The 13,376-nt window shown below is 33.8% G+C and overlaps 3 protein-coding genes across 5 annotated transcripts in view; 1 reads left to right on the forward strand and 2 right to left on the reverse strand.

Moving 5' to 3' along the window:
- The window catches only part of galns (galactosamine (N-acetyl)-6-sulfatase), a 39,049-nt gene extending 37,256 nt beyond the window's left edge, over positions 1-1,793 (reverse strand). For both annotated transcript variants that reach the window (XM_039690760.2, XM_039690759.2), the window contains exons 1-2: positions 1,652-1,793; positions 631-754 (exon numbers count right to left, since the gene is read on the reverse strand). In XM_039690760.2, coding sequence (XP_039546694.2) covers positions 631-754; positions 1,652-1,756 — 229 coding nt within the window. In that variant the 5' untranslated portion in view covers positions 1,757-1,793. The remainder of the gene's footprint in view (positions 1-630; positions 755-1,651) is intronic.
- trappc2l (trafficking protein particle complex subunit 2L) lies at positions 1,774-6,685 on the forward strand. The gene is made up of 5 exons (XM_039690762.2): positions 1,774-1,910; positions 3,525-3,697; positions 5,028-5,115; positions 5,208-5,287; positions 6,550-6,685. Exons 1-5 carry the CDS (start codon positions 1,878-1,880, stop codon positions 6,593-6,595), a joined length of 420 nt encoding a protein of 139 aa, XP_039546696.1. The 5' UTR covers positions 1,774-1,877; the 3' UTR covers positions 6,596-6,685.
- Positions 6,670-13,244, reverse strand: pabpn1l (PABPN1 like, cytoplasmic). 2 transcript variants are annotated; one of them, XM_089133252.1, is made up of 8 exons: positions 13,152-13,244; positions 12,542-12,582; positions 11,999-12,110; positions 9,654-9,721; positions 9,456-9,562; positions 9,287-9,374; positions 7,273-7,400; positions 6,670-7,040 (listed from the first exon to the last, which is right to left on the reverse strand). In XM_089133252.1, exons 3-8 carry the CDS (start codon positions 12,057-12,059, stop codon positions 7,001-7,003), a joined length of 492 nt encoding a protein of 163 aa, XP_088989378.1. In that variant the 5' UTR covers positions 12,060-12,110; positions 12,542-12,582; positions 13,152-13,244; the 3' UTR covers positions 6,670-7,000. The 2 variants fall into 2 exon arrangements, with proteins under 2 accessions (XP_088989378.1, XP_088989351.1); XM_089133225.1 differs by having other exon boundaries at positions 6,670-7,400.
- Positions 13,245-13,376: the final 132 nt, after the last annotated feature.

Consider the following 13,376-nt stretch of genomic DNA (forward strand, 5'->3'; position numbering starts at 1 on the left):
ACAGAATTACGTGGAATAATATTTCAATTGCGAGTTATAAAGTCAAAAATGCGAGTTATAAAGTCAGAATTGCGTGTTATAAAGTTGCAATTGCGAGTTATAAAAGTCAAAAATGCGAGTTATAAAGTCAGAATTGCATGTTATAAAGTTGCAATTGCGAGTTATAAAGTCAAAAATGCGAGTTATAAAGTCAGAATTGCGTGTTATAAAGTTGCAATTGCTAGTTATAAAGTCAGAATTGCAAGAGAAAAAAGTCAGAAATGTACGTTTTTTTCTCTCGCAATTCTGACTTAATAACTCGCAAAAAACTTACAATTGTGAGATAACGTCGTAAGTATCTTTAAAAATGTATTATTTTGTGGCGGAAACAAGCTTCCATCGTATAACCGGAGCTACAGCTCTTAAATTAAAGAACTAACATGACTTTATTTACTTTATTGTTGACTTGGAAAGGCAAAATAAACACCTACATTTATTTCCAAGATGATAACCTGATATAAATGAATATGCGACAGTAAAGTGTTTACCCTAGTCAGAGTACAGTATTTTATTATTATTCTATGTATTCGAAGCTTTGGCATTATTGTATTATTACAGTGATGGCATTAAAGCATGTTGAGTTGGACGTACAGGGGGAACACAGCGGGTTTGCAGCGTAGAAGTTCGGGAACAGCATTCCCTGAGCGGCCATCAGATCCAAACTCGGGGTTTCCCTGGACGGCTCCCCGAACACCCCCAAATCACCCCATCCCATCTGCACACACACACACACACACACACACAGCATTGAGCATCAGTTTACAATTCATGGTACATAATAAATAAATAAATATATATATATATATATATATATATATATAGAGAGAGAGAGAGAGAGAGAGAGAGAGAGATACAGAAAAAACTTATAATATATATAATAAAAAGTAATATATATATATATATATATATATACAGAGAGTATTAATATAGTATTCATAAGCAGTGAAGCAAAGACAGTCTCAAAAGTACGCTTTGAAATCGCTGGTGTTTCTGACGTCACAAACGACCTTGAAACCAATCAGATCAACGTGTGATCGTCAACCAGTGGATCTCTGAGTGAAGGGAGTGAGTGGGGGCGGGACTCATTTGCATATTCATAGAACCACGCATACTAAATGAGGCAAGGGTGTCGAGTTACATTCAAGACATTTTAAAGCAAGAACACGTTTTTTTTTTTCAATAATTTTTTTTTTAAATATGCAATTTTCATGTTTAAAGACGAGATTTACAAAAAGGAGAAAACTACAGCTACAAGTTTTATATTAATATGCAAAAATAATGCAGGAGAAAAACTATTTCAATGAATTAATATTTCACTGGTTTTCAGATATTTCAGAATATTTCATATTATACGTGTTCGGTTCACATATTGAATCTGCAGTGGTCACGTGGTACAGTTTGGGAAATTCCCAGTTTACAAGTTGTAATTGCGAGTGAACGCACATAAAAACAAATAAACATCAAAACAACTTCACAGATCAATTATATGTTGCACAAATACACATGTGTCGCTCGTATACACTATATAAACACAAACGACGTAGGTTTCAGTGTGATTCTTCTTCTGAGTTGGTCAGTCAAACCTCTAATGAAAGATCCATAAAGGACTTACGTCATCCATAAGCATGATGATGATATTTGGATCATGCTGGTTTCCTGCAGTCTGACACACACATGCTGTCCACAACACACAGATTATAACTTTCTTAAAACACATGCTAATATTCAGGAAGCGGAACTTTTAAGCGTCCGAGACATTCTACACACTGCAAAGTGAGAAACTACGAGTCATATGACTTTTTGCGTGTCACGTGACCGGTGTCTGTCGCGTCATCATCATGGCGGTGTGTATAGCAGTCATCGCGAAGGAGGTAAATAAACAACATTTGATCTTTTTAAGATACATCTAAGCATGTATTGGTTATGTTTTAATACATTTGACTCGCTAAATTAATAATTATTGCTAAGAGTTTCTGATATGTGTTGCAATCGCGGCTGCTTTGTAAGTAAACAAAAATGCGTTCAAAAATATTTAAGTGATGTTTTTATTAAAATTTAGTATAGTGTAGGCTTAAAATGCAATAAACCCAGTTTGTTGGCAACCGTGAAGTGTTTGTTTCGTGTGAGACTAGAGTATGTTTGCATCTCAAGCTTTAATATTAACGTTACCGCATTTGTATGGGACAAATTGAATTAGTTTAACTCTACAACTCCTCCTGAAGTGTGTAAATGAGGGTTTATAGAGTTAAGTTAGGTTGTAACAGTAGATGGGATGAGTAAAGAAAAACGTTGACTGTAGAGATTTAATCAAGTGTACTTAACTTACATCCCGCCTCACATATAGGACACGTTTTCAAATAAATAAACAAATATAGAATTACAAGAACAAAACAGTTGAACTCTTTACGTGGTCATTTTTTTGCCAAATCTTTATGAGTCCAGTAAAAGTACACTGAAATCAGTCATATATTAAGACTGACTTGAATACATAAATGCAAGGTCATAATTAATGGTTCTGGTTTTATTTTATTAGCTTTCTTGTATTGACTACAGAGAGTTAGATCTCAAACACAGCTGTGTAATGATCTTCATCAGAGACTGATGTTAGTTTATGCTTAATAACACACATTCATTTCTAATCGCATGCTGACATGTGTTGTGTTATAGCAAACCTGTCTCTTTCCAAGGACTTTTGTTAATAAAGTGAGATTAAATGCATAAATAACACGTTACATTACATGAAAAAGTTATCTAGTGTTACTTGAGTAATCTGGATTGCTTAAAACATCTGATAATAACATAACTAAAGTTATAGTGTTAGCTAAATCAAGCACAATCATTTCTAATCGCATGCTGAAATAGACGTTCCCCGTCGCGTTGATCTCTTTTTATTTATTGTATTATTGCTTTTATGTACATTTTAATCTATTATGGACCGATAAGAACTTTTTTTATTTTTAATTTAATGGGATAGTTCACTTTGAAACGAATTTTTGATATGTTTTATCTAACCTCAAGTGCATCCAAGATGTAGGTGTCTTTGTTTTCTGTGGTAGTTTCAATTTTGATATTTTTAGGTTAAACCGTTCGTGTCTGTCAGTCATATAATGGAGGTCTATGGTCACCACCTCAAAGAGCAGCACAGAGAAGTCCAAATTAAACATGATTTAATGACTCGTAAATGTAAGTACACACTGATGGCCTAAGACACGAAACGAGCGGTTTGTGTGAGAAAACCAACAGTATTTATATCGTTTTTATTCCAAATTGAAAATACTGTGGAAACAAAGACACCTACATCTTGGATGCCCTTGAGGGAAGCTAAAACGTATCAAATATTAATTTCAAAGTGAACTATCCCTTTAATTTACATTTTTGTCATTTCCGTTATGTTTGAATGATGTGTGTTCTCCAAGACAAGACTCCACTGCAAACAAAATCTACCTGCAGGTACAAATAAAGTAACTTGAGGTTGATCTGTGCAGAACTATCCCCTGTACATCCGGAGCGTCCCTACGCAGGGAGAACTCAAGTTCCACTACACAGTGCACACTTCGCTGGACGTGGTGGAGGAGAAGATCTCCGGCGTGGGCAAAGCCTTGGCCGACCAGCGCGAGCTTTACCTCGGCCTCCTGTATCCCACCGAGGACTACAAGGTGTATCCTTAAAGGAAGCGCAAGTTGTGATGCAGAATTGGCAAAAGTTATGAAGTAGAAGTAATGTGGTACTGCCTAAAAAAGTAACTAAACGGTACTTTTTCATAGAAAGTATTGTGTAAGTTTTTGCGTTATTTTCTGCTGTTCTGGATCGCCGGTGAAGAAAGTTCAACTTAATTGAAACAATAGAAGTAATTTTTGCTTATTAGTATGATTAAATTTGATCACTGAAGGTCAGCAGCAAAGACATTGCTTAATAAAGTGAGTTTAAATTAGGGCTGTCAAACGATTAATCGCGATTAATCGCATCCAAAATAAAAGTTTGTGTTTACATAATAAATGTGGGTGCACTGTGTATAACTGTGTCAAATATTTTTTAATATATTAAAAATATTTATATATAAAATATTTATATATAATATAAATGATATATAAATCTATATACAGTATATACATGAAAATGTTTCTTAAATATATACAAGCATGTGTGTGTGTATATATATATATATATATATAATAATTACACAGTGCACCCACACATATTATGTAAACAAACTTTTATTTTGGATGTGATTATGTATTTAAACTAGGGCTGTCAAACGATTAATCGCGATTAATCATATCCAAAATAAAAGTTTGTTTACACAATATGTGTGGGTGCACTGTGTATAATTATTATATATATATATATATATATATATATACGCACACACTTGTATAAAATTAAGAAACATTTTCATGTAAATACTGTGTATAGATTTATATTATATTTAAATATAAATATTTTATAAATAAATATTTTTTCTTAAATATACATGCATATGTTTATATATATATATATATATATATATATATATATATACAAATAATAATTATACACAGTGCACCCACACATATTATGTAAACAAACTTTTATTTTGGATGTGATTAATCGTTTGACAGCCCTAGTTTAAATACATAAAGTCATGCATTACTTTACTACAGTAGTTGAAGAATTGATTTTGCTTTCAACTAACTTATATCAGCGTATATTTTTACTTGTGATTCGCTCTCATTAAATTACATAATTTTGTATAATTTTATACACACGCACGGTTGACCACGAATCCTTAAAGGGACAGTTCACACAAAAATGTATTGACTTTCTTATGTGGAAGATAAATGTGTTAATACAGTAAAGGTCATCGATCACCCAAGCATTTTAGTTAACGTTATCCAAAATATGTACATTTATGAAGAAATGCATACACATTTGGGACGACGATGCAAATTTTTATTTTTGTGTGGACTGTCCCTTTCTGATGCACATGTTCATCTTAACCAGAATGACAGATATGGCTACGTGACAAACTCCAAGGTGAAGTTTGTGATTGTTGTGGATTCTTCCAACGCATCTCTGAGAGATAATGAAATCAGAAGTGTGAGTTGCATGGGTGTACCGTGTCAATTTTGCAACGACAAAAGAAGATGACGTGCGTCAATGTCAATCACACTTTTCTTTTCTTTCCTCAGATGTTCAGAAAGTTGCACAACTCCTTCACTGATGTAATGTGTAACCCTTTCTACAATCCCGGTGATCCGATTCAATCAAAGTAAGTTCCTTTGGTGAATGCATGGGAGCCATTCCACCGAAAGAGTGACATTTCTGTCCCCAGGACCTTATATGTATAACATTGCATGAAAATTATCTCTAAAATACATTTTATTATTAAGCAAAATGTCTTGCACATTTAGCTAACTACAAATTTAAAACGTATAATTAAAAACGACACAGAACACTAAAAAATAGCATTTTCTGCACGTCCCAACTCTCTATCTCTAAACTTTACCATGAAATATTATGATTAAAATCCTTCAGAAATCTGATTTTTCTTGCATTGTTGTGTGACTTTATATCCAAACTGCTTTAAAATGAAAAAAGAAAAAAAATATTTGATCTAAAATACACATTTTAGTCATGTCTCTGGGTTTTCACTCAGTCCTGAGACTATAACATCCCCCCGCTGAATAACGTAGAATATTCCACAAGACACATTTTCAACAGAAGGCAATGGGGCGACTATAAGTCACTCCTCTCATTTTCGTTTCTGTATATTTGATGAAATTGTAACTGAATGAGGTCAATCTCAACATCTAAACGTTTTCTTAGATTTAATTGTTTTATTTTATAAATATTAACTTTTGGTAAATGTCTCAGTGTCCGCACGCTATTAGCATCAATGCTATGTGGCCATGTGCCATATATTTGATAACTTTTTGCTTAAACTCAATCCTGTTACTATTTGTTTCTTTTTCTAAAAAAAAATAAATAAAATTAAACCACTATTTTTATTTATCATTTTTGTTTGGCCCATAATTTATACAATTATTTAATTAATTAATTCTAAAAAAAAATAATAAGCTTGAGGCTTCGGTCGTCTTTAAAATGAAAAAAATGCCTTTGTGTTTTTTATATCAAAATACACCTCGCTTTAATAGTGATTTTATTGGCACAAATATCAATTTTGGACAATTTTTGAACATATAACGTACAGTTTCTTTAAAATAAACACTTTCTAGTGCGGAAAACAAAGGAATTAATTGACTTTTTAAATGACACATGATTTTTGGGTAACAGGATTGAGAAAACATGCGTCCATATTCTGCTTAAACCTTGTAAAAAAAATAAATAATAAAGTTGCCTGAGATTGACCAATACACATTTTGAATAGTTAAATATGTGTAGTATTAGATTCAAATTGGAAAAAGATCAAAAATAAAGTTACAACAAGCAAATGTCACCCATTCGGTGGAATGGCCCATGGAGTATTTCTCGATACTAATACACTAATATAATATTGGTCTCTCTCCTCAGGGCTTTTGACGGTATAGTTTCAGCTATGATGGTGCAGACGTGCTGATCTGCTCTCTTTACAACTGTATATACATATTTACATCAGTGTCCATTGTGTGTTTGGTGAAAATAAAGAAAGAATTTGTGTTTAATAAAATGACTCGTGATGATATTCTTTTTATTTACAGTGATTTTGCTCAAGTCTAAAGCACTGAAAAAGCAAAAATAGAAAAAGTACTGAAATTCACGAGGCGTTTCGGCCTCTCACAGGCATGGTTTCTTAAAGAAATGGTATAAAATGTAAATAAAATGGTAACCACTCAACATGAAATCAAGTCTTCGCTTTCTGTAGTGTCATCCAAGATACACACACACACAAAATAATCATAATAATACTAAACTGAACTCCCTACATGCACTTGCACTTTTAATTAGCACCAAGAAGTGCTTTGAAGATAACAGAAAATGAATATCAAAAAGAATCAACCCATGGACGAGCTCTTCCATTTTCCCTAAAACAAAAAGTACAATTTTTATAACATTAAAGAAAGCCAAAACGATGGATTTACAGAGAAATGCCACACTTCCAAGAAACCGTTATAAGGATTATGGACCTTTTTCAGTATGTGGATATTGTAATATCTGGTTAGAGAATAGAGTGCAAGGTCACGGACCACTGTGGAAATCTGAGCTCTTTAAAGGTCCATGTCGTGTGAGGTACGGTTGTGTATCGGCTGAACTGACCTAATGAAGTGGCAGCCTCTGAGCGGGTAAAACCTGGAGGCGCGCGATCCCCGTCCCCGGGACCAGCCTCCACGCAAGTACGGATCCGTCGTCCTGAAACCGGGGATGTTTGTTCTTTTTGGCAATACCTAGTGCACAGAAGTGGGAATCGAAAGGTTTTCAGAAACAAAAACAGATTCATTACAAGGAAACCAACACTTGTAGACACGATTCGGATTTTCACCTTTTTTTTGTTTGATTGTTTACATCATTAAAATGAGGCAATGAAAATGAAACACACACACACAGGTGAAACTCAAAAAATTTGAATATCGTGCAAAAGTTCATTTATTTCAGTAATTCAACTTAAAAGGTGAAACTAGACTCATTACAAGCAAAGTGAGATATTTCAAGCCTTTATTTTTATTATAGTTATGAAAACCTTTTCACAATATTCTAATTTTGAATTTGGCGGTTTCTAAACCATAATCATCAAAATTATAACAAATAAAGGCATGAAATATCTCACTTTGCATGTAATGAGTCTATATAATTTATTACTTTCACCTTTTAAGTTGAATTTCTGAAATAAATGAACTTTTGCACCATATTCAAATCTTTAGCAATGAAAATGAAACACACACACTCGAAAAATTCGAATATCGTGCAAAAGTTCATTTATTTCAGTAATTCAACTTAAAAGGTGAAACTAGACTCATTACATCCAAATTGATATATTTCAAGACTTTATTTTATTATAGTTATGAAAACCTTTTCACAATATTCTAATTTTTAATTTGGGGGGTTTCATAAGCTGTAAACCATAATCATCAAAATTATAACAAATAAAGGCTTGAAATATCTCACTTTGCATGTAATGAGTCTATACTTTATTAGTTTCACCTTTTAAGTTGAATTACTGAAATAAATTAACTTTTGCACCTTGTTCAAATCTTTAGAGTTTTAGATAAAGCAAATAAAGGGCCAAAACCCTAGAAATAGGCAAAAAGAGGAGCTAAGCTTGGCAGGGAGCATCAGAACAACTGCAACAATGAGTAATTAAAGACATTTTAATGTTATTTTAGGCAAAAGGGCTGAAATATCCTAAATAGAAACACTAGTAATATGATTTAATCACTTTTGACCAATAGGTGGCGCTGTGACCACATTTAATTTAGTTGTCAGTGTGTCTGTTATCTCAGAAATCTGTAACTTTTTGCCGGCATGGACTTAAGATGATCAGAATTAAATTTGGTGAAAATTGGAAAACTGCTCTAGGATGAGTTTGAAAAAGTAGGTAAAAAAAACGTAATAGAAAATTCGACTATGGAAAAATTGGTTTCTATGTTCTCAGCATGACACAAGGCCAGTTTCATTACAATAGGCAAATTACAATTCATTATAAATCATGGTGCTGGACTGGTGACACTTAGAGTTTTGTAACAATAAGCCAATGGGTTCGTGAAATATAGCATTTTTAGACAAAATTCAAAATGGCTGACGGCCAAAACGAGCAAAATGGGAAAATTAGGTTTCGTTCGACTTTGCATGCAACAACGAAGCTAAACAAATCAGTTTATATGAAGAAAATTAGATTTTTGGCCAAAATGTTCATTAGTTATAAAAGCAAATATAGCAATTTTTCATACTCCCGGCCACTAGGTGGCACTGTGCCAAAACAGTGCAGGCATCCTCAGCTAATGGTTTGACATAACACACACCAAGTTTGGTCAGAATTCAAGTATTTTTCAAGAAGTCAGAAGTTTCAGAACTTTTGTCTCAGTTCAAAAGTTGTTAGCGTAAGCATGAGTGTAACTTTGTACAGTTGGTGGCGCTAGAGAGGCAGAGGCTCCAAATTGGCTGTGGTTAATCTTCAGACTGAGCTTATTAAGTTTACCAAATTTCGAAACTTTTTACCATACGGTTCTACAGGTTTCAGGTTAAAAAGCGAAAGAATAAGAACAACACCAATGGATGCTAATAAAGACAAAATATTAGATAAAAAAAAATAATAATTGTGTTTCCCATCATGCACCTTAATGACACGGCCTCTGAATAGGGTTTCATCTAAAGTCATGGCGGTCCTCACCGACTCCCTCTCGGAGAACTCGATGTAGGCGAAACTACAGGGAAAACACACTCATAAATCAAGCTTGATGTGAAAATATCGTGTGTTTTTGCAGCCAGAAGGATAGGATACACACCCTTTTGGATGTCCTGTGAATCTGTTATACGGGATTGTAACTCGGTTTACGTGGCCACAGCCATTAAAGTACATCTCCAATTCGTCAGCGGTTGAGCCATAATCCACCTGGAAGTCAGACAACACAGCATAAACACACACTGCGAACAATACTATATGAAATATAACGTTCAAATATGACTCGATCGAAGCCGCTTACGTTTCCCACATAGATGGATCTCCTATCCGAATCTATTCTCTCTTCATGCGTCATGTTGAAGAACAATCCTGAGGAGGGCAAGATTATAAAAGTTAATTAGAATCATAAAATATTAAATAATGACCTTCATTTAAGGTGAAACATGAAAGGGACGTCCATGGCTAGTGCTACAGTGGTGTGAATAAGTTTTGGCACCCATGCTAAAGTTGCCTAAAAAGAGGAATAAAAAATAATCTTTTGGATTTTGATCTTAATGCCTTAATTATAAAAATGAGGAAAACTCCAACCTTTAAGGACACCAATTTTCTTTGTGAATGAATAAAGTATCATAAATAAATAAATGTTTTTTCCTTAAAATACAGGGTGCATAAGTCAGGGCACCCCTATGTTAAATTCCCATAGAGTTTATTTTTAAAAGCCAGTTATTTCATGGATCCAGGATAATATGCATCCTGATAAAGTTCCCTTAAAATATCCCCACATCATCACACACCATCACCACACCTAGAGATTGGCATGGGGTACTTTCCATAAGATCATCTTTCAATGCAAATCAAACCAGCTATTAGGCTAACTGAAGTAAAACCATGCCAATCTCTAGGTGTGGTAGAAGGTGTGTGATGATGTGGGGATATTTTAAGGGAACTTTATCAGGATGCATATTATCCTGGATCCATGAAATAACTGGCTTTTAAAAATAAAAATCTGCCTGACTCTATGGGAATTTAACATAGGGGTGCCGTGACTTACTGTATGCACCCTGTATTTTAAGGAAAAACATTTATTTATTTATGATACATTATTCATTCACAAAGAAAATTGGTGTCCTTAAAGGTTGGAGTTTTCCTCATTTTTATAATTAAGGCATTAAGATCAAAATCCAAACAATGATTTTTTATTCCTCTTTTTAGGCAACTTTAGCATGGGGGGCAAAAACTTATTCACACCACTGTATATGAGTCGAGTTTAAAAGACAAGTCCAATTGTGTTGGTTTAAAACAAGAGCTGAAAGAAACACAGAATATTTTTTGTTCTAATATTCTCAAATTTATTGTAACAGATATTTGGGTAAAATGTTTAAACGTTAAAACATGAAAACTCAGAGGAAGGGACTATTTCGAAATCGCGATGAAAAACGATTTGCATGTTTAGAAACACTGATGTTGAGATATTCTCTCGGCGTACGTTTATATTAATGAAACTGTACACGTGTTTCCCAGATAAACGTTAAAGCAAAACAAACTCTTTATAAAGAGATTGAATTCGAGATGCTCCACGTGTGTAAATGTTAACAGTGCAACACTTCACTATGAAACAAACGCATCATATTTTTTATGCATTATTAAATGAACGTTATTGAAACAAACAAGCATCGCATGCAGAAACTGAGTTTATGTGAAGCAGCATTTACGGTGAACGAGACGCTGGAAGAAACACGGCAATAACTTATGGATGCTTGTTTATGCCACAGAATAAAACCTTTTAAAACTTTTTATCTCAAAATGACTTTTTATCTCACAATTCTGTCTTTATTTCTTAGAAGTCAGATTGCGAGATAACGCGCAATTGAGAACAAAAGTCAGTCTGTTATTTCCTTACAATTAGACATTATAACCTGCAAATGGGACTTTGTGAATTGGGACAATTCTTACTTTTAACTTTCTTAATTCTTATTTATTTTACGCAATTCTGAGATAAAGTCAGAATTGAAAGATAAAAAGTTGCAATTTACTTTTTTTTTTTCCTGTGGCGGAAACAATTCTGACTTTATATCTCGCAATTTTAACTTTATATCTCGCAATTCTGACTTTATATCACAATTCCGACTATATCACGCAATTTTAACTTTATATCTCACAATTCTGACTTTATATCTCGCAATTATGACTTTATATCTCACAATTCTGACTTTATATCTCGCAATTCTGACTTTATATCTCGCAATTCTGACTTTATATCACAATTCCGACTTTATATCACGCAATTTTAACTTTATATCTCGCAATTCTGACTTTATATCTCACAATTCTGACTTTATATCTGCAACTTTTTAAAATGTCATAATAACCTTTTTATTCTGTGGCGGATACAAGCTTCAATAATAATTAAAGCGTGTTTATTTAAAATTATGGCTAATGAGAGTGATGGGAAACGTGGGTCCCATGGCCAAACCACGGTCTAAATTTCCCGGACTTCCCAAAGTACGGTCCAGGAACTCTGTAAGTGTGTCTTTGGCGTATTGAACTAGGGTTCACATGTGTCACAGAGAGCAGAGATGTCCTTAGAGGAGAGCACACGCCTGATTGAGCGGTGATGGGCTCAGGTGTGTGCCAGCTGGAGCTCACCTGCCTGAGGACTGTAGGGGAACGCTCGCTCCACCTCACACTGCATGTCAGACTCGTCCATCTCCAGCTCACGAGCTTCAGTCGCATCCAGATCCACACACTAACAGGGCTCCTTATGTGCACAGAAAACATGTTCATCTCTTGCAGGATCACAATCTTTTTTTTTTTTTATGACCTCAAAATGAATTGTGCCTACAAGATATTTTATGGCTTAAAATTATTCTATATACACAGCAGGACTCTATATATATATATATATATAGTGACTTTCTCACAATAGTACTTTTACATCTTGCAATTCTGACTTTTTTCTCACAGTTGTGAGTTTATATCTCACAATTCTAACTATATAAATAGCAATTCTGACTTTTGTCAAAATTGTGAGGTATAAAATCGGTATAAAACCCCAATTGGAAGGGGAAAAAAAGTCACAATTGTTAGATAAAGTCGCAAATAACTTTTTTATTTTTTTATTATGTGGCAGAAACAAGCCTCCATATTGCCTATTGACTATAGTAGAAATTAAAATGAAAATAGGCCTACCTTATTTACTCTTCAAGACGTATGCTTATTTAATTTTTTTTCTGTGGACCACAAAAGAAGAATAGGGAGTAAAAACATTTCATTAGAACCACATATATAAAGTCCTAAAATAATTTTGGTGTGATCTGTCCCTTTAAGAGAAAAGCGCCAAAATAAAAAACAAGACAAAATGATTACTAAAAAATCATTTTAATTTTTTTAAATATTGATTAGATCAGTGAATTTAAAAAAAAGCCACGCTGTTGCCAACGACTTTGTGTGGAAACTACCGATTTCGACGAATGATTTAACAAGAGGAATACAGGCAAGAACTGCAGGTAGGCTTGTAATGTAAGTTAGGCTATATCCATTTTAGAGTATTAGTTAATTGATTTATGTGCGATATAATGAACTAAATTCTCTTGATACAAAAGCAGCACATGGCGCACATATTCTGATAAATTTTAAACACGACAAAATGGCGACTTCTGGACCATTTTATCCACCATAGGCAATTCACATGCAACACTCGCTCTCATATTCGCTTAATAGTCATATTTAACGATTTAAATGTTGTTTACAACGACAGAAAATGTATATTTCCCTCGTTAGTGAGTGTGTGAAACTTTACCTGGTGAATCCGCGTTCGTTTTCAACATCAGCTCCAACAGCTTCCCGATCAGCCCTTAACTATTAACTAACACACCTGTCTGACTAATCAACACAACGTGTGAGTGTGTAGGAGAAGAAACAGGTGTGATTGCACTTTTTTTTCAAGTAAAACACTTTAATTTTGTTTAAATACATTATAATCGTTTATTTGAATATTTACCCCTGAAATATGTTGTGATTTTAA

Source organism: Pimephales promelas, chromosome 1 (genome assembly GCF_988280905.1).
Source record: "Pimephales promelas chromosome 1, fPimPro1.hap1.1, whole genome shotgun sequence".
Lineage (NCBI taxonomy): Eukaryota > Metazoa > Chordata > Actinopteri > Cypriniformes > Leuciscidae > Pimephales > Pimephales promelas.